Here is a 19769-nt window from a genome sequence, read left to right on the forward strand (position 1 = left end):
TTGGTCCTTACTTCCGGCGGAAGTGGCTTCCAGCCCGACGTGCCCTTCCCCTGCAGCACGCGCGGGCTGCCGGTCCGCGGTCCCCCGGGCGCCTGCACCACCGTAATGGCGGCCGCGACCCTGCTGCGCGCGACGCCCCGCTTCTGCGGTGAGGGGCGCGGAGGGCGGGGGCGTGCAGACGCGCAAAGTGCGCCTGGGTGGCCGGGTTCCGGCCCGCACGCTGACGCCAAGCTTCTGTCCCGGCAGGTCTCGGCGCCAAGCCGGCCCCACGACTGCAGGGTCTGCTGCGGCCGCCGAAGGCCCGCACGCTGCCGCCCTGGTGCCGCGGTTTGGCCGTAGAGGCGAAGAAGACCTACGTACGCGACAAGCCCCACGTGAACGTGGGAACCATCGGCCATGTGGATCACGGCAAAACCACGCTGACAGCGGCCATCACCAAGAGTAAGCGGCCATGGGGTGGGGGCATCGGCCATGGGGTGGGGGGCAGGAGCTGGGGATGCGGGGCGCTGACCGGCTGCTGGATGGGTGTGGCCTTGGGGACCAGAACCTGGGCAGGTGGAAGATGTCGATTTGCCCAAAACATCAACTATCCATGATGCGTGGATTGGGAGGACCTTGAGTGGCCTTCTCCTTGGAGAAGCCGCAGGACTTGGACAGAGGTCCCTGTATCTTTAGCCTCCGGCCTGTGTTTAGGTGAGAGAGGCGCAGGGGTGTGGCCCACGTGACACGGAACTTTAGCCTAGGGGTGTGTTCTTTGCCCTCCAGTTTTAGCGGAGGGCGGCGGAGCCAAGTTTAAGAAATATGAAGAGATCGACAATGCCCCGGAAGAGCGAGCCCGGGGCATCACGATCAACGCCGCGCATGTGGAGTATAGTACCGCCGCCCGCCACTATGCCCACACAGACTGCCCGGGCCATGCCGACTATGTCAAGGTGAAGCTCGCAGGACCTGGGAGTGGACCAGAATGCGGTGTGTAGAGTGGGTGGGGGTGTGGTGCTGGAGATAAACTGAATGTAGGCATTTGAGCTGATGCATTTTGTGCCCTGGACCCCTTCAGTGGGCTGTGCCAGGCAAGGCAGCCGGGAGTCTTAGGTTCTCGTGCGTTGTGCCGAGGGCCAGGTAGATCACCAGCCGATTGAACTAGGCTGACTGTGCCCTCTCCTTTCCCAACCCAGAATATGATCACGGGCACTGCTCCCCTCGATGGCTGCATCCTGGTGGTGGCAGCCAATGACGGCCCCATGCCCCAGACCCGAGAGCACTTACTACTGGCCAAACAGGTACTCCGAGCGGGGGAGGGGTGGAAAGGGAGAGTGGGGGTCCGGCCACTCTGGACACCTTCCCTGGGTCTGTCCCCACGCACAGATTGGGGTGGAGCACATCGTCGTGTACGTGAACAAGGCGGACGCGGTGCAAGACTCCGAGATGGTGGAGCTGGTGGAGCTGGAAATCCGGGAACTGCTCACCGAGTTTGGTTATAAAGGAGAGGAGACCCCTGTGATAATAGGCTCTGCTCTCTGTGCCCTTGAGGTGAGGTGGGGGGGGGGGAGCTGGGTAGGCATGCAGAGCTCTGCTCTGAGGCCACCGAGGGACTGGCGCTTGATAAGTAAACAGAACAGAATGGAAATTTTCAGAGTCCTGTCTTCCTCCCCCACAGCAACGGGACCCCGAGCTGGGCCTGAAGTCAGTGCAGAGGCTGCTGGACGCTGTGGACACCCACATTCCGGTGCCCACTCGGGACCTGGAGAAGCCTTTCTTGCTGCCCGTCGAATCCATTTACTCGATCCCGGGTGAGGAGCGGACCGTGCTTGCTGGCACCCCCTACTCCCCATGGTAGCCCAGCCCAGGGCTGCTCATGTCCTCTCCTGCTCCTTCCCAGGCCGGGGCACGGTGGTGACAGGCACGCTGGAACAGGGCATCTTGAAGAAGGGCGATGAGTGTGAGTTCCTGGGCCACAGCAAGAACATCCGCACTGTGGTGACAGGTACAGGAAGCCTTGGACCCCAGGGGCTTTGTCCAGGGTGACCTTCCAACCTTTCTGAGCCTCCCTTCTCTCCCCCCCCCCCCCCCATGAGGCATCGAGATGTTCCATAAGAGCCTGGACAGGGCAGAGGCGGGTGACAACCTCGGGGCTCTGGTCCGGGGCTTGAAGCGCGAAGACCTGAGGCGGGGCCTGGTCATGGCCAAGCCAGGTTCCGTCCAGCCCCACCAGAAGGTGGAGGCCCAGGTGAGGGCTCCAGGTGATGGTGGGCAGGGCTAAGGCTGACTCCCCTTTGTAGCAACAGTGTCTCCAGCTCTCATTGCTGTCCCGTTCCCCCCCCCCCCTCTTCCAGGTTTACATTCTCAGCAAGGAAGAAGGTGGCCGCCACAAGCCTTTCGTGTCCCACTTCATGCCTGTCATGTTCTCCCTGACTTGGGACATGGCCTGTCGTGTCCTCTTACCCCCGGGGAAGGTACGTGGGTACAGGGAAGCATGAAGGAGTCATAATGAGGACTTCTGCCCCAGGTCTCACGTGACAACGGGGTGACGGTTTCCTTGGGTCACCCAGGGGCTGGTGGTGTGGGTGAAACTAGGAGGTGGAGGTACCTCAGAAATGGGTTAAAAGCTTGTATCTTCCTAGGGTGTTCGGTGCCATCTAGTCGATTCCGACCCATAGTGACCTGTACAACCGAAGGAAGCCCCGCCTGGGCTGGGCCATCCTCACACTGCCGGCCCACCTTGTCGAGGGTCTTCCTCCTTCCCACTGCCCCTCTGTTAATGACCAAGCATGCTGTCCTCTCCCAGGGTAGGGTGGTTTTCTCCACCTTTCAGAGCAGTATAGGAAGGCTCAGAGAAAACCTTCAGGGCTCTGTTTACCACCTGTCCTGTTCCTCCCTCTCTGGTCTTTGCATGTCGCTGAATCTGCCTTGATAGCTGGGCCCAAACTGTCCCTAGACACAATCGGCACTAGGAGAGGTCCTTCCAGGAGTGTTTTCTCAGTAGCCAGCAGGTGAGGTGCACAGGTTCACACGCGACAGAATCCGTGTCTCCCTGCAGGAACTTGCCATGCCCGGGGAAGACTTGAAGCTCACCTTGATTCTTAGGCAGCCGATGATCCTAGAAAAGGGTCAGCGGTTCACCCTGCGAGACGGCAACCGGACCATTGGCACCGGCCTTGTCACTGACACGCAGGCCTTAACGGAGGAGGACAAGAACATCAAATGGAGTTGAGTGTGTGGCCCTATGCTCCGAGATCTGCTTCAGGGTTGCCCCGGCCAGTGTCCCCTCCTGCTCCTGCAGCCAGCCCTCGGCAACCCAGGCGAGTAGAGCTTGACTGATGCTTCCTGTTCCCAAGGAATGGCCACCCGGTGGGAGCAGGCCAATAAACTGTTCTGTGAATAGAAGCCTAGCCTGTGTGTTGTGTCCTTCCTGTAGATGCTGTCATTGTGACCCACTAGCGCTCAATGTCAATGCTCAGCCAACCTTTGGTTGGCGGCTTGAATCCATGAGTTACTTCTAAGGGAGATGTGACAGCTCCAGAAAGATTAGCCCTGGAAACCCCGGGGCAGTTAGTGGGTAGGTTGCTTTGAACCAAGGTCACCTTGGCCTTGGTGGGTGCAGTTTATTTGTGGGGAGAAATGCCGAAGAGAAAACTAGCCCAGTAAACATTACGGCATCATCTAGTAACCCATTCCGGGATAGGGGGTGTGTGGTCTAGCTGCCTGGAAGTTTGGGGAATGAACCTGGGCCAGTTTGGTTAAGATCAGCTCAGTTGCCAAACCTATTTCCTCCTCCAGATCATCAGTTAATTTCAAGCTGCCCCCTTAAAATTCTCCGGCTGGGGATTGATTCACTCCCAAAACATCAGCTCTCATCACTGCGGCCAGTTCCAGTGGTGCTTAGGGCTGATTACCGGATGGGTCACTCCCTGCCACACCCTGACTCAGGTGCGACATTTCAGCATTTACTGGGATTTAAAAGGAAGCGGCTGTTTCATCAAGTGTGCAGGGAGTAAGGTGCTGGCAGGTAACGCACATGGAATGCCCAGCAGATTCCAAGCAGCCGGTGCATGAGCCCCCTTTTCAAGGGTTGGCCATGCCTGGCACCCACAGATCAGAGGCCGGGGGTGTGGAGCCAATTTGAGGTCATTTGATTTGCAACTCCAGGGAAAGAATTTGACACAAACGTGTAAGAACTTTGCAAAAAGGCTTGTTCTCAACAGGGCAAGTTTGCTTTCACCTCAGTGTCCTGGGGGAATGTGGGTCTCACGGGAATTCTCACATCAAGGATAGGGTAGGTGCACCCCTTGTAACTGACTTCTGCTTGGGCTTAAGATGTTACCTAAGTGCAGTTCTTAGGGGTTTGGAGAATTCGGGAACAGTGACCAGTATGTTCTCTCCTGACCTGTCTGCACTTCAGACACCTTAAGCCCCCCCATCTTCCACCTAGGAACCCCGACTAATCCTGCCAGGTTTTAGGGGCCACATAGCTGCCAAACCACTTTAACTTCTCATTTTGTGGAAACCCTTCTGTCCCCTTCTCAACTCGTCAAGCATCCAATCCTCACACCCTGAAACATCTCCTCTATCTTGAACCTTCCTCTTTCTGCCCTGGTCTCAGCTGAAATACCCCTGGCCTTCCACTGAAAATGACCCCCAAACCAACCTTCACTGCCAACATCAAGTCCAACTCCCAGTGACCCTACAAGCCAAAAGAGGACTGCCTTTGTGGTTGGCTTTCCAAGGTTGTCCCATCTTTAACGGGAGAAGCCTCATCTGCAGAGCAGCGGATTTTGAACCACTGACTTTGAGGTTAAAAGCCCAATGCATAACCTTTATCTGTCCAAAACTTACCCCTCACAACCGTAAGGGCAAGACTACATCTTGTATAAGCAGCGACAACCCCAAATGCCTCCTTGAATGAAGTGGTGCTGGCTCCCCCACCCCTTTCCACACCCCGTATCTAGCTTCTCTCCCGTCTCCGTAACAACTTCATCTTCAGAGGGCTCACCTACACCCAAGACCCAGTGCAGGTCAGTCAACTAAAAGCTGAGGCACTTCACCACAGAGGCAGGACTCACGAGGGACTTAAATCCGGGGCCCACCTTGGCAAATTCCATGCACGCTGAGCGACCTCACACAACACAACCTGCAGTGACCATCTGGGATCCAGATGCCATTTACACATGGAAGAAGAGGGTCAGGATGAGCACTCAGCGCTTGCCAATCCCACAGAGAGCCTCACTCCACTCTGCCTGGCCCTCCGGGACCCTGGCCCCCAGCCTCTAGGTTCTGGAGGTCAGCCCTTGGTAGAGGGCTATGGTGCTGCCCTGCTCTCCACAGAGAAGATGATAGGCAGGTTAAGTTAGTTTAAAATTTTATTTTTTTATTATTTTTTTAAATATTTTTATGTAATAAAAAGTAAAAGTCCTGTCCAACCATCCTGTGGGGCATCTGTCTGTCTTTCACGCAGGTCACTCGTTAATGAGGGAAGAACAGGGGGCCCAAGTCTTGAGGTTATAAATAATAGAAAATAAAAGATCTTCTGTCTCCAGCAGGGGAGAGATGAGAGGATGGAAGGGCAAGATGGGGTGGGAATGGGCAAAGCCAGAGCAGGAACCCACCCACCCAACTGGGCCCTGACCCTACCCACTTTGAGGCCCCTCCCATTCAAGGTGCTTGCCAGGAATTGCCCAGCTTCCCCGGGGGGAGAGGGGGGAGGGGGCCAGGGGCTGGGACTGGTCCGAGCTGCTGGGGGAAGAGACATAGATCACTCTTCCCTCCATCATGGAGGTCTCAGGTCGCTGCCAGGGCAATCTTCAGTTCCCCGGGGGGTGGAAGGGGAGCTGCTGGGAGGGATGAGATTGAACTGGTTGGAGGGGAGAGAGAAGAGAGCAGGAGCATTAGAACCCGGCAGCGTCCCTCCATCCAATGCCGTCCAGGGAGGGGTGGGGGGCAGGGGGGGAGGAACGGCCTCCTCAGGGCATCTCAGGGGGGGCTGTCAGAAGCACAGATCAATCACTGGTTCCCAGTGAGCCAGAGCCCTTCCTTGTGTGCCCAGCTCAGCCCCCCCCACCCCAGCCTGGCCCTGTCTGCTGCGCTGACCTTACCTCGGCTAAGTCAGGAGGCAGTCGGGGTCACTGAGAGCTGGGGAGGCAGTGGGGAGGGGGGCTGCTGGATCACAACTGAGCGAGGACGGAGGGAAGCAAAGGACAGAGCCAGGAGCAAGCCCCTGGCGGCGGCGGCTGTGGCTTCTGCCCACCCTACATGCTTCACAGACAGGTGCAGGTCGGCGGGCGCCCTGTGGGATAGCCCTGCCTCCAAGACCCCTCACTCCCCGCCCAGAACCCGTGCATCCTGCCCCACCTGCAGCCCCTCAGCTCTTCCATGCCAAATGCCCCCAGCTAACGAGAACTCACGAATCCTGTCATCGGCTCCTCCTGGAAATCCAGGCGCCTGGCCAGGCTGCTCACCTTGGGGATGTCCGATGTAGGGGTAGGGTGAGGGTGTGGAAGCTGAGAGTGTAGGCACCCCACTCTGGGGCACCGCGCCTTGGGGGGGCCCCCCATGGCTCTGGGGTGGGTGCAGCAGCATCACCTGGGGCGGGTGGGGAGCCCCAGGGTGAGGGGGCGGAGCTGCTGTGATTCCAGTTTGGACATGGGCCTGCAAAGAGAAAGGAACTAGGAAATGTCGGAAGCGCGGAAACCTGGGGTGGGGAGGCAGGGGTGGGCACAATGGACGATCCCCTGCTCCTATGAAGTATCCGTCTGTGCAGAGCTTGTGGGGGGAATGAAGGACCTGGAATTCCCCCCGAAAACCTGTGGACACTTCGTTTTCCCGGTGGCACTTACCTGGGTGACATGGGCCATGTTGGTGAAGCCGTGGGGCAGCTGCTGGTGGGCATGGATGGCATACACAGCGGCTGGCTGGGGGAAGCTGCTCTGAGGGGACTGGGCGGAAGGTCCCGGTGGCAGAGAAGGAGGCGTGCCTGTCAGGGCACCTGGGTGGTACAGATTCTGCTGTGGCTGTCCACTGCCCAGGTGTGGAGCCTGTCCCGCCTGGTGCTGCCAGGGGGAGAGAAGGGTGAGTGCCAGGCATTCCTCAAGAACCCAGGCTGCCCGCCCACCAACCCCCAACCTTCCAGCTCCCCCTGCACCCATCCCAGCCTTCCCCTCTGGCCCCTCCCAGAGCAAGCACCTGGACGGGACTTGGGGCCGCGTGCTGGGACTGTGGCTGGCTCCCCGTAGGCGTGGTGGCCGGCTGCGGCTGGTGGGCGTGGAGCTGCGTGGCATGGTGTGGGTAGGACTGGTGGACAGTGGCTGCAGCAAACGGGGAGAGTCAGGGCCCGGCACACCAGTGGGCTGAGGCCCAAGGGCAATGGGTGACCCATGAGCTCACCGTAAAGGGCTTGGGGGGTGGGCTGCTCCGCAGAAGGGTACTGTGGGGTGGATGACGACACGATGGCCTGGGGATGGCTCCCGGACGTCAGCATGCGTGGGTTGCTTTGAAGCATGGGGGCAAACACCGGCTGTGAGACAGACGAGAGAACACCAGTTGGCACAACAGGAGCCTCTGGAGTGATGTCCTGCCGGGTCACCCTGGACACAGCACGGCCTACGCTGCAGCACAGCTGCCATGACCAGTCACCTAGCTCTGCCAAATGGATACAATTGTTGCTTCCTCTTGAGGAGGAGGGAACTAAGGCTCAGATATTCAAGGACTGTTAGGGGTGCCAACAGTGGCCTGGGTCTGTTGGCAGAGTGCCGCAGGTGGCCGACACCATGCACAACACTGCCTTTGTCCTGCCCACCCCCCCGCACTGCCCTCCAGGGCCGTTACCTGGGAGGGGTAATGAGCCATGGGTTGCATCATGGCCGGCTGGCCTGGGAACTGCTGTGGGTTGTAGGGGATATACGAAGAGTAGGGTGTGGCAGCCACCAGAGGTGGGCCGGCAGCAGCTGCGGCCTGCATCATCGGTGGGGCTGAGGCGGGCTGATGCTGGTCCGAGCGCTGGGGTGGCAGGGAACCTGAGGGTTGGGGGACAGATAATATCAGAGCTTCAGCTCCATCTGCCAGGAGTAACATGGGGCAGCCCACACACACTGCGCCCCCCCTGGACCCGCTCACCTTTGGCACCCCGGTACTTGCCCTGCTGCCCAGGCACAGAGTTGGACACAGGATACGGGTACATCTGAGGTGCCTGGAGAAAAGGGGTCCCATAAGGCCAAGCGGCCTGCCATAAACCTGAGGCAGTCCCTAACCATTCCTTCTCAGCCCCAATCCCCCACCCTGGGCCCAACCAGCCTCTCACCTGCACGGCTGGCCCCATGTGGATCTGAGGTATGTAGGAGATGTACTGGGGGCTATATAAGCCACTCTGGCCTGTGGTCAGCACCGGGATGGAAGGAGTTGAATGGGTTCGGGGCCCCGGGGAGGTTGGGGTACTGGTGGATTTATTCTGCGGAAAACAAGGAGGAACGAGGTTTTGACTTTTTATACCTCCCCTAATGGCAGCAGCTCTCTCTCCACATGTCGGGCAAGACCAGAAGCCAGATCACCGAGTCCGTAAGTGTCGGGACTCAAGCTCAGTGCCTCTGCCCGAACGATGCCTGCACTCAGAACAGTTTCACACTGAGCCACTTCCTGCACCAAACTGTTAGCCTGAGAGAAAGCCACCACTACCGGGCAGGCACACCAAGACCTCTGGCTACCCCAGAGTTGGAGAGCAGTCTCCACCTCCCCCAACTACTGCTATGCCTCCCCGTTTTTGCACTGCCTCCTCTTACTGGCTGGCGAGTACCCCTAGCCCGCACCCAAGTCACCCTCATAGAAACCAAAGCCTTGCCCTGTCTCACCACAGAGAGCAGAGGTTTTGCCGGGTTGAACTCCTTGGCATTAGGGTTCAGCGTCGACTTCTTTACTTGTCTGCAAGAGAGCAGAGAGTAAATGCTCATGGCCTAGCCTTCTTTCCCCCGGGGCACCCACCCACTCTCCAGCACTCACTCAGCAACAGGGCCCTCGTCCTTGTCGTCACCCTGGATGAGGCCCACTGGGGGGCTGCCTGTCTGGCTCGAACAAGATGGGAGGGGCTGCTCTGGTCCCTCGGGGCCTCCTGCAGGAGGCAGGGGTGGTTTCTCCTCTTTATCCGACACTGAGTCTGTCTTGGAGGGGACTGGGGACCCCATGGGTTCTGAAGCCAAGAGGCCGTCAATCTCCTTCTCCTTCCCCTTGGCCTCGTCTTTCATGATCCGGGCAGGAAAGGGATCCAGACTTGTCTCAGGGGAGCTACTGGGCTGCAGCTGCAATGAGAAGAACACATCCATTACCTCCGTTCCTGGTCCAGACACCAGCTCCTGCTGCCTTGTTCCTTACTCGAGCCTCATCTCGTGGAGCAACGAGTGAGGCTGTGCACACACCTAAGCTCTCCACACCCCAGATGTCCAGCTCTCACCTTGAACTGGGCCCCAAACTTCCTCAGTTCCTCCAGTTGAAATCGCTTTTGTTCATTCTGCAGGCCAGGGACTACAAGCAAATGGGAAAAGGGAAAATAACCATTTCCTCCTCAAAGATGGCTGACTACACATTGCTAACAGCCCAGAGCACCCAGGGAGCAAGAGAACTCTGTGGAACTGAGACAAAAAACCACCAAGGATCAAAGGGGCCAGAGTGTCTGCTTCTCAATTTAAATACCTTCACTAACTGAAACAAATAAACGCCCCTCCCCTTCCCTCACCTCCAGCATTAGAGCTGGGTTAGTGGGTGGGGGACAAAAAAACAGCTCACCTTTCCCAGATATCCGGGCCAGCTCCTGGGGCTCAAGATTTCTCCCAGGCTCCTTGGTCGGGAGTTCTTTCACTGAGCCGGGAGAGAGACAGACAGACAGACCTGAAGGTTCTTCTATCCAGAACAATACTTCCTACTGTCCACAAGCCCCAGCCACCTAGCTCTTACCATCTGCTGGGGCCAGAGTGATCTTTGGAGAAGCGGGGGAAATGGAGCCCACTCCAGGATCCACCACCGATGATGTCACGGGGGCGGGAGCTGAAGAAGTTGGCACTGCCGAGCCAATGGGAGGCTCAGGACAGGAAGCTGAGACTGGAGCAGGGGTGGCAGACTTGGGAGAGCGAGGGGGGTACATCCGGCCCACTGGAAGAAAAGGGAGAGCTATACAATGGTTACTGTTCGTAACCACCGGAGAAGCAACAGGTACAGGGTGGTAACTCCTGTATACACTCCTGTAAACACCGAGTTTCCAGCACAGCTTTAATGCATTCTGTGGTAAACTTAGGTGCCTTGGCTGATACTCGGGTTGGCTTATGTTCGAGTATACACGGTAAGCTGCTACCACCACAAGTTAAAAGAGTTGGTCTGTTTGTAAGCTTAGATGCCTACAAATATGGAATGGCAAGGCAGGTAATACAGACAGTGGGAACGGCCTTCTGGGCACCCGGTCAGATTAATGGAGCAGTTATGTCTCCGTGCCAGGCAACAGGAGCGATGCGGCAAGGCAGGCTCGGTGTTGGCAAGAGCATTGACATCTCCAAAAAGCATTCTGATTTTAAACTGTTGGCATTTAAACCAACTTGAAACAAAAGACAGCTGCCAGACAGATATGACCCCTAGTTGGGTTTCCTACACTGGAGAAAAAGTCCTACCCACCACCTCTCACTTCAGCCCATCATCACCCTGGTAACGTCTCCCTCCTGTCTTCACATCCCTCTACGAATGTCTGCCCATCTAGCTTCAATCCAATGCCAGTGACACTTTACCTGCAGAAGGCGGCGGAACCGAAGCTTCTCCAGGAGGCCGACTGCTGGGTGAAGACAGAGTCTTGGCCCCTCTCAGAGGCCGTTGTGCCTTTGGGGACATTCGGGAAGGGCCTGTTTTTTTTTCCCAAAAAAAAAAGACAAGGTAGAAGAAAAGATAGAGCACATCACCACTATTGCAGCTAACCCAACTTTTCAAGTCTACCTCCCCTGCCCGTCTCCCGGTCCCTCCCCCTCAGCCTCCAACAAGCCCGCTCCACAACTCACCTCCATTGATCCCCCTCGCCTCCACGCCTGGCCCAGGGCTGCTGCTGTCCAGATGCTGAGGACCACGAGGCGGCAACGAGCTAAGGCCAGGCCGGCCACCCCGGGAACTGCTACATCGAACACCTCCCCGGGGACCTTCCCGGACTCGCTGGGGCAGAGGGATATATTTGCCTTCCCTGTGGAGAGCATTCAATGAAGGCCTTCCAGACAATCCGCAAACCCATTCCCCGAGTTCTTAGGAAGACCACCCCAACCACGCACAGCGCCTGGGGCTCCGGCTTCGTTCACTATCCCGCCCCTCCTAAGGGTCACGGCCTCGACCCATCCTGTCTGGCCAGTGTGCCACTATGCTACCATTCCCAACCTATGACAAAGAACGCCAGACTAGTCCATGACGCAGCTTTCCACGAGAACGAGTGCATTACCGAGGTTGGAGTTCACTTTGTAAGGGGGGAGAAAAGGACTGCTCATGGTGCAGAGGAAAAGAGAAAGCACCTCTGCCAGAATCCTGAGGGGCAACCCCACCCCCAAACCACAGCTGTAGCCGAGATGAGTGACTCATCACACACGGCGGGCTCCCATACCGCTGTGAGCAGTTGCAGGCTAAGCCCAGCGTTACCTAGATGCCAGGCTGGGGCTCTCCCGGCCCGGGCTCTGCCGCTGGACCGCACTGTGCTTCTCCTCCTCAGTGCGCCCGTCATCGTTCTCCATGGCGATCCGCAGGCGGTACTGGGGGCTCGATTCAATCTCTCGGGCTAGCTGGGCGGCTCGTAGTTCCCGCTGGCGAAACTCTTCTGAGTTGTCCTTCTCTAAGGGCACCCTGAGAGAATCCACACAAGCCACCGCCATCCCATGATGATGCAAAGGGATACGAAGGGAAAGAGAAACGGTTCTTTCAGTCCTGTCTTCTCCCAGCCCCACAGATAATAGGCGTCCCCTACTAGGGTTCTGCCCTGCACCAAGGTATACCCCCGAGTCTGAGAGACGTTCCACAACCAATACAGATCTAGAGGTTTCACATGCCAAGGAAAAGTGGACGGACAAGGAAGGAGTGAATTCTACCCATTGGGTGACCTGGATTAGGAAGAGGTCAGCGAGAACCTGAGAGAGGAGTTCGCAGAGCAGACCCGAGTGAGGGACAGCAACTTGGACCCCTGAAAAGCTTAGAGGGTTGCCTCCCGTTACCGCCCCCCACATGCAGACTGCATCGCCGGGGAAGTCGGGAGATACTCACGTGTAGGAGGAGAGGCTGCTATCATAGGTGGTCTTTATACCATAGTTTTCTTCATTGAACTTGAACATCTCATTGGGGTCCCATCCATTGGACTGATCAGGAGAAAGGTGGGGGTGGGGGAAGGCAGTTTAAAACGCGGGTAGGGAAGCAACAGGAACGAGTCACATTTCTCTACTCTGGAAAAAGGAATGCGGCCGGTGTGCGTGACTTGTCGGCATCGCCGCCACCAAAGGATGCGTGGAGTGGCAACAATGAGAAAAACCAGTTAAGCCCTAAGACGGAAATGCATTTGTAGATTTTTACTCCAAAAGAGTTCTGGTCCACGTGGCCAGAAGGACACTGCAAGCCCAACACTGCATGTTTCTTAACACGGGAATGACCGCAACTCCAACCAGCCAAGGTCAAGCTTGGCATGCACACGTGTGGACAGGCAGGCTTCATTTCACTGCACTATTGAAGGCAAACAGAGGCCGTGGCGACCCTGTGGAGCACGCCCACGTACTGGTGCCAGTTCCCCAACAGCACGTGCTCTCGAAACACGTTAATAATTCTCACAATATTCCAGACGCTCTTGTAATGGGGCCGCACGCTCACACACTACAGTGTGGTGCAAACCTAACTCTGACACACGACGGGAAAGGATCCAGGTGACCTGCTGCTTCACTGCAGTGGTCAGGGGCAGGACCACCGACTGTGTCTCCATTTGCTTGCACATACATAAACAAGAGTGCCACGTGGCCTCAAAAAGTCATACACTAATGAGATTTGCGCATCAGAGTAAAAATAAAAAGTTCAAAGACGGGTAATGAGAAATAAATTATGTGCAACTTACATTACTAACGCACTCTCAAAAGTGTGCACATACAAGATGTGTAAGCATGAAACTTCAGCCAGAGAAACACCAAGTGCATCAAAACAGCGGCACTCACCCTCACCAACTTGTTTGAAAAAGGTGATTTAAAACAAAAATGCATGTCTGCAACCATACATAGCGGGAAACGTTCTTTGGAGAGCTTCCTGCCACTCTCATTTCAAATCGGACCCAGTGAACAGGCAACCTTAGAGGGTTTTCCTCTCCCTTCCCAGAGAATGACCCATTGTCCACAATCCACTCTGGCAGCAGGGTCCCCGAGCCCTGGGTGAGGGGAGGGACGACGACCCCCAGTCACACAACCATACCATGTCAGACTCCAGGTCGTAGTCATCGCTGTTGCTGTCGCCCCCCTCCCAGCGCTGCAGCACCTTCTCTTTGTGCTCTCCGTTCACCTTGGAGTTCATGGCGATGGCAGAGTCAGTGAATTTGTCTGTAGGGCAGGTCCGACAATCAGGATACCATGTAACCCTTCTGATCCTCCCACCACTCTAAGCAGCTCAGGAGCAAAGGAAAAAAGTTTAAGAAAACCCAGACCTAAACTCTCTTTTGGGCTGTGTGCTGGGGTTGGGGGAGGCATCGCAAAAGACCTTATCTTAATAGTTCCAAATGAACAAGGAGCTGCAAACTAAGAAAGGAAGAACCATAACATAGCTCAGAACTCACCTCATTAAGTCTTAGAAATCAAGACACACCTTCAAGAAGAAAGTTCAAGAAGAAAAACCCAACACTAGCCATCTCCCTCAGAAAAAAAAAAGCAGTGACGAAAGCACAAAGCCGAAGGCCATTCCCTCTCCCGCACACACACTAACCCCAGAACACAGAATGGGGTCACAGTCCAGAACAATACCTTTAGTAGCATAATTGAAGTCAACATTTCGAAAATGGACCAGCATGACGTCACTTGGCTTGAACACCATGGTGTCCACAATGTCTTCCCGACGAGGGCCGCCCGTGGGCTCAGCTGCTTTCCGGTGCACGGCGTCTACTGCTAGTTCAAACTACAAATGCCCCGTCCCCAAGGCCCAGGGGTCAGCATGGAGATAAGCGGAGGCAAAAATAAGACCTTCTCCCTCACTTGCCTCAATACTTTCACACATGCCGCCTTCTCAACACTAGCCACGGCACTTCACGAAGCCCTCACATTTACATGTTAGATAAAAACATGCACTCAGTACTAAAAGCACCCATGTTTGTCTAGACCATGTCTTCTACCGCTTGTGTTGACTCTGCCACAGGCCCACAGAAGTGGGCAGCTGTCCAATGCCACCCATTCACCCCCTCAATAAGTCTACTCCACTCTCCTCCTTCCAAGCCACTCTCCAAAGTCCATTTGAGTAGACTGACCTTGGAGCTCAGCGTCTTGAAGATGCCTTCATAGGTGGTGCCGTTTTTCACCTTGACATCACAAGTAGAGCCCTGCACGAGTTAAGAAAAACAGCACGGCTCCAGCAAACTGGGGCAACACGCTCTCACACAAGTTGGGGTTTCAGCTACCCACTTACCACAACTGCTGTGAGGAAATGCAGCATTCTGGAGTTGTTGTAGACGCCTTCAAAAACCTGTTCGTGGCAGGGCAGAGAAATAAGGATTTCCCTTTCAAACGCCTGGGCTCCAACTCACCCTTGCCTTGTGCCTGCAGGGTCTCCTGTTGCTCTCAGCCCATCTGGCTATCTCTGTACCTGTGCTGCCCTAACACACAGCCAGTGATAGGCTTTCAGGTCCCTCTGTCGTGGAGGGGGGAAGGGGAGAGGAAGCCAAGGTTTTCTACCCCCGTCAGTCAACAGATAAGTTTCAGAAACTCTCTGGGCAGTCTTAAAGGGTCCCTGAATTAATGGCAGGGAGTGTGATTGGTTGGTATCTTAGGGGGAGGCACTCACCGGTGACTGTGGAGGTCCCTTTCCTGTGCTCTGTCCCCTACAAAGGAAGGAATCCAGGAACAAGTCGTTTTAATCTGCCTAGTTCTCCCCTTCACATCATTCAGTTCAAAGGGCCTGGCATCCTAGCACCCACACCAAGATACGGTGCCAAGTTGGCCCACGGCACGTTTAACAAGACGCTCACACTCTCACCTTCGAGGAAAAGAGGAGCAGGCATCAAGAGCCAGTAAATACACTGCCTCCACATGCCAGCAAAATAAAGACTGCCACCAGCAATAGTTGTCATTGTGCTACAGGACCATCACAAGCCCCGCACCTCCTCCACAGGGCAGAGAGGTGCATGCTTCCAAATGACCAACGCTCCAGCATTCTGGGCCCCACAACCCATTCCCAGAGGCAAAGACACAAACTCAAGGCGCCCAGACGTGGAAATTCCACCTCAGAACATCACCTGCCCAATAGCCAAAGACCGTCATTTTCGGCACCCCCCCCCCCTCGATCTCACTACCCATTCAGAGTTACCCACTCTGCCTGGTCCCCCGTCGCCCCGCGGCCCTGCTCCTGGATGGCTGATGTAACCGGTGATCCAGGGGGCCGTTGGCGGGGCCGGGGGACAGCGCAGCCGCGGCAGCCAGCCGCCGGGAGGCCTCGCCCGGTCTGCGCCTGCGCACTCAAGCCCAGGGGCCTCTCCGAAAGGCCACCTCCCGCGGCCGGGACCCACTGCGCCTGCGTGTCTCGCCCCCCTCAGTTCCACTAAAATGGGACACGGGGCGGCCAGAAGCCGAGCGGGGCGTCCGGCGGCCCTCCACAAGCGCACCCACAGCCGGGGCCCAGAACGTTACCGGGGACACGCGTCGGCCCGGGTCATGAGACGGAGCATCCACGCGCACGTAGGAGCGCGCACGCGCGCTGGCGCTCCCCAGCCCGCAGTCCTCCGGCGCCCCTCCTTCCGCGCCCCCGCCCGCCGCGCTCCCCTCCGACTGGCCAGACCCGGAAGGGGGAGGCAGCAGCCCGCTCCCAAGTCCTTCCCTCCCCATTGGCCAAACTGTGGGCCGCGCGCCCCCCGCCATTGGCTCAGGCCGGGGACCCCTTCCCACAGCTGACTCCCTATTGGCTGGAGCCCGGGACCGCGAGACCCTCCGTGGTAATGGAGCCGGGGACCCCGCTCACCTCGGCTCCCCCCGCCCTCAACTCCCCGACCCGACGGCGCTAAAGGGGTGCGCCCCGCCTCCCCGGAAGGCCCGAGCCCCAAACCCCGACTAGGCCCAGAGAGCTCAGCTGGGGGTCCCCCCCGTGCCCCACGGCCGGCCGGGAATCCATTCCCTCCAGCCGGTTAGGACCCGAGGGCACCCAGCCCGGCTTCACGGGGGGTCCCCAGCACCCGCCCCCGGTACCCTCCGAAGGGGGTCGGGCTGGGGGTCTGCCCCGCACGGCCGTGCCCAGGCGCCGGAGCGGGACCGCCGCCGCCTCCTCCCCCGCCCGGGAGGCCACCCTTCCTCACCTGGAGCTGCCGATGGCAACCGCTCCCGGCCTATCCGGATGCTGAGGCGGCGGTGGCGCCAAGATGCCCTCGGCTCCCCGGCGGAGCCCGCTCCCTGCAGCGGCTGCAGGCCCCAGGCAAGGGGAGACGGCCGCGGGAGGCCCCGGGGAAGTCGAGGCGGCGGCCAGTGGCCCCGGGAGGCCGCCGTTGGGAGGGCTAGTGCCCCCGGGAGGCCGGCGGGCCACGGCCTGTTGCGTGGGGGGTGGCTGCTGGGGCTGGGAGGGCTGTTGTGGCGGCTGAGGCTTCAACATGATGGCAGCGTCCGGAAGGGGAACCGGCAAGGGGAGGGAGCGCGGGGCCGGGACGAGGGCCCTGCTGGCGGGTGCAGGAAGCGAGGGGGATCGGGAAGCTGGGGACCCGCCGTTGGCGGGCGGGCGGGCGGGGGGGAAGCCCCGCGGCGTCGGGATGGCTAGAGAAGACCGCGGCGCGAGGAAGCGCCGCGAGGCGGAAGGGGAGGGGGTCTCGCGGCTGGAGGAAAGGGAGAGGGCGCGAGTCGACCTGGTGCGCGTGCGCGACGCCGGGCAGGGCGGGGGAGCGCGCGGGCGGGAGCTCCCGAAGGGGGAGGGGCGGGCGGAGGGAGAGGTGGCGCGAGCCGCCTGCTCGCACCCGGCCGTTCGCGCCTGGCGGGAGCAGCGGATAAAGTGAACTTCGCGCGCTCAGCCTTGCGGGTGGGACGAGAGCGGCGCGGGCGCTCACACGCGCCGCGGATTTAAAGCCTGGAGGTCTCGGCAGCCCTAGAGACTAGCCGCCGCGGCCGCTTCACAATGAGCGTGTGCCGGCTGGGGGAGGGGCCGCAGGAGCCCAGAGGAAGAGCCGGTCGCCCCGCCCACGCCGCCGGCGGCACGTCGGGATGCCTCCGCATTTGTGTGATAACTGACCACGTAGCGTTCGATGCTTCCGCCGTCCTGGGGCTGGTGGGCGGGGTCTAGGTGCAAAAGAAAAATCCCCCGGACTGGCCCAAACAAATCCCTACCTTTCAGGCAGTTGATTGGATTCTCGAAGAGCTGCTATCTTCAAAGTAAAAGACTGAAGAGCATCCGGTATACTGATCTTTGCACCTCCATCCAGCCTGGTCCTAAGTGTTTAAACGGAACTCGTTTCACCATGCCCGAGGAAGAAGCCGGCAATGGGCTCAAACATTTCAATTGTGATGCGGGTGCAGGACCCAGCCCTGTTTTGGTCCATTGTGCACAGGGCTATCATGAGTCGGAACCTGGCAGCACAATCGGAAATGGCTTCCCGGTGCCAGAGAAAGAACCCATCAACTAGTGACCGTCTATCTGAGGAAGGCCAAAATTCTGAGTCTGGTTCCAAACGTTCCACCTAGCTCCGTGAGGAAGACGGCACTCATTCATTCCAAATTAGTTGGCCGTTAGGGCTTTAGAGTTTTGGATAAAATATGCGTTTCCTTCTTTCGGTGTATGAGACCCAGGATTGATGAACCTATAGGGACAGCAAGTAGAATTCGGGGGGAAGGGAGGTGCAGTGGTGGCGGTGGGGTGAAAGGGAGTCCATGTAGAAAAATATTGGAAACTGATGGTGGTAACGATTGTACCATTCTGCTTGACGTGATTGGAATACGGAATGATAGGACATAAGCACTAAATCCCAACTAATAAGCTACTATCTGCCCTCAAGGACATAGAAGCTATTCTAGGGGTAAACTCAAATATGTTTTATAGAGTTGGTGTGTTTTTTAATTTTCATTGCTTAAAGTTCTTTTTTTAAAAAGAACATTTTATTAGGGGCTCATACAACTCTTATCACAATCCATACATAGTTTTATAGAATCTTAAACGGGACAAAATTATCCAGATGAGGGAGAGCACAAGGTCTTACAAGTGCCTGAAGGGTTCATAGTCACAGGTGGCTATTTAAATAGAAGACAGAAAACAGGGGGAATGGCCACATTCTGACTGACGGCAGAGGGCAGGTCCACTCCGCATCAAGATGGATATCAAGGCCCTGTTTTTAAAGACACCCCCTGTTCTTTGGGAAGTCTTCCTTCAGCCCTACCTCACCCCAGTGTGTTACCTTGCCCTGTGTGCTTGCCCAGCCGATTCTAACAGCTGTTTAATTCTGTCTTCTCACAAGTGTTGTCTCCCTTGAGGTTGGGATCTCGACATTTATGACTGATGTGCTGAAGGCAGTCAATTAAGCATCTGGGCAGTACTAATTGTGGTGGTGATCACACACATCTTTGTACTATGACTGAAAAACTGAATTGTATGAAGTGTGAATTATATGCCAAGAAAATGGTTTAAATAAAGAAATATTGGAGAGGCAAATGCATCCAGTTGGTATTTTAAAGACCTTCATTCGCCTGGATGCCTGAATAACAGTCTAACCCCTCCCTGGCATTACCCACACCACCTAATGCCATGCTACCTGTCATCATTGTGGGCTCTCTGCACTCCCCCCTGCCCCTTCTCTACACCCTGCTCTGGCCCCTTACCTACACTCAAATCCTGAGCCGTAGCCCCAGTAAACCCCATTCTCACACAATACCCCATTGTCTGCAGCTGATTACTGCTGGACAGAGCGGAATAGCACCTGTGGTTTCCTAGGTTGAAATCTTCATGGGAGAAGATCAGCAGGTCTTTTGCAGAGCGGCTGGTGCGCTCGAACTGCTGACCTTTTGTTAGCACTCAGGTACTTTGCCAGTGTGTCACCAGGGCACAGTATTTCCACAGTATGCCCGCCCTTATTCAACCCTGTCTTTACATGTGCCGTGTCTTCCCCTTGAATGCCCCCTGACTTCTCTGCCTTTTGTATTTTTCAAGGTGGAATGTGGGCGCGTTGAAGCACCCGTCCCCAGGCCTCCAGAGCATCATGTTGATCTCGTGTGTGTATGTCTCTCCTTTCTTTTGGAGTTAGGAAGAGCAAGCACTGTATTTTACACATCTATTTCCCTTGTACCTGGCTCGGCAGCTGGCACCCAGTCGGTAAATTGGTGAATGATGGCATGTTGTTTAAATTTTAAAATTATATGACTGATTTGATAAGAGGTGATTTCCAAGTTACAGCGTTATCTGAAAAAAAAAAGAGAGAGAAAAGTGTTCTAGGGGGAAAAAGATCCTCAATTCAAACATAATTTATAGAGACCCCTTTAACACGCCTAAGGTGTGCCATAGGGTTACCTGTTGGGCTGTTAACGGCAAGGTCAGCAGTTTGAAACCACCAGCCACCCTGCAAGAGAAAGATGAAGCCTTCAACTCCTGTAAGGAGCTAC

At 56.8% G+C, this 19769-nt stretch overlaps 2 protein-coding genes across 19 annotated transcripts; one reads left to right on the plus strand and one right to left on the minus strand.

Annotated features, from left to right (window-relative positions):
- Positions 1-3384, plus strand: TUFM (Tu translation elongation factor, mitochondrial). Its single transcript, XM_075564667.1, has 10 exons — positions 1-148; positions 247-441; positions 766-932; positions 1176-1280; positions 1366-1530; positions 1658-1790; positions 1880-1984; positions 2076-2227; positions 2334-2453; positions 3038-3384. Exons 1-10 carry the CDS (start codon positions 106-108, stop codon positions 3209-3211), a joined length of 1359 nt encoding a protein of 452 aa, XP_075420782.1. The 5' UTR covers positions 1-105; the 3' UTR covers positions 3212-3384.
- A 1955-nt stretch (positions 3385-5339) lies between these two features.
- Positions 5340-17277, minus strand: ATXN2L (ataxin 2 like). Of its 18 annotated transcripts, none has more exons than XM_075564669.1 (24): positions 16499-17277; positions 14998-15034; positions 14623-14679; positions 14465-14536; positions 13968-14118; positions 13426-13550; positions 12247-12338; positions 11632-11832; positions 11013-11188; positions 10749-10859; positions 9931-10125; positions 9763-9834; positions 9431-9501; positions 8983-9278; positions 8835-8904; positions 8291-8437; positions 8107-8212; positions 7819-8006; positions 7378-7507; positions 7177-7298; positions 6831-7043; positions 6399-6642; positions 6090-6249; positions 5340-5848 (listed from the first exon to the last, which is right to left on the minus strand). In XM_075564669.1, exons 1-23 carry the CDS (start codon positions 16786-16788, stop codon positions 6095-6097), a joined length of 3321 nt encoding a protein of 1106 aa, XP_075420784.1. In that variant the 5' UTR covers positions 16789-17277; the 3' UTR covers positions 5340-5848; positions 6090-6094. The 18 variants fall into 18 exon arrangements, with proteins under 18 accessions (XP_075420784.1, XP_075420783.1, XP_075420787.1 ...); XM_075564668.1 differs by having other exon boundaries at positions 9931-10143; XM_075564672.1 differs by having other exon boundaries at positions 6453-6642; positions 9931-10143; positions 16499-17276.
- Between the last annotated feature and the right edge of the window lie 2492 nt (positions 17278-19769).

The sequence above is a fragment of the Tenrec ecaudatus genome, chromosome 12, assembly GCF_050624435.1.
Source record: "Tenrec ecaudatus isolate mTenEca1 chromosome 12, mTenEca1.hap1, whole genome shotgun sequence".
NCBI lineage: Eukaryota > Metazoa > Chordata > Mammalia > Afrosoricida > Tenrecidae > Tenrec > Tenrec ecaudatus.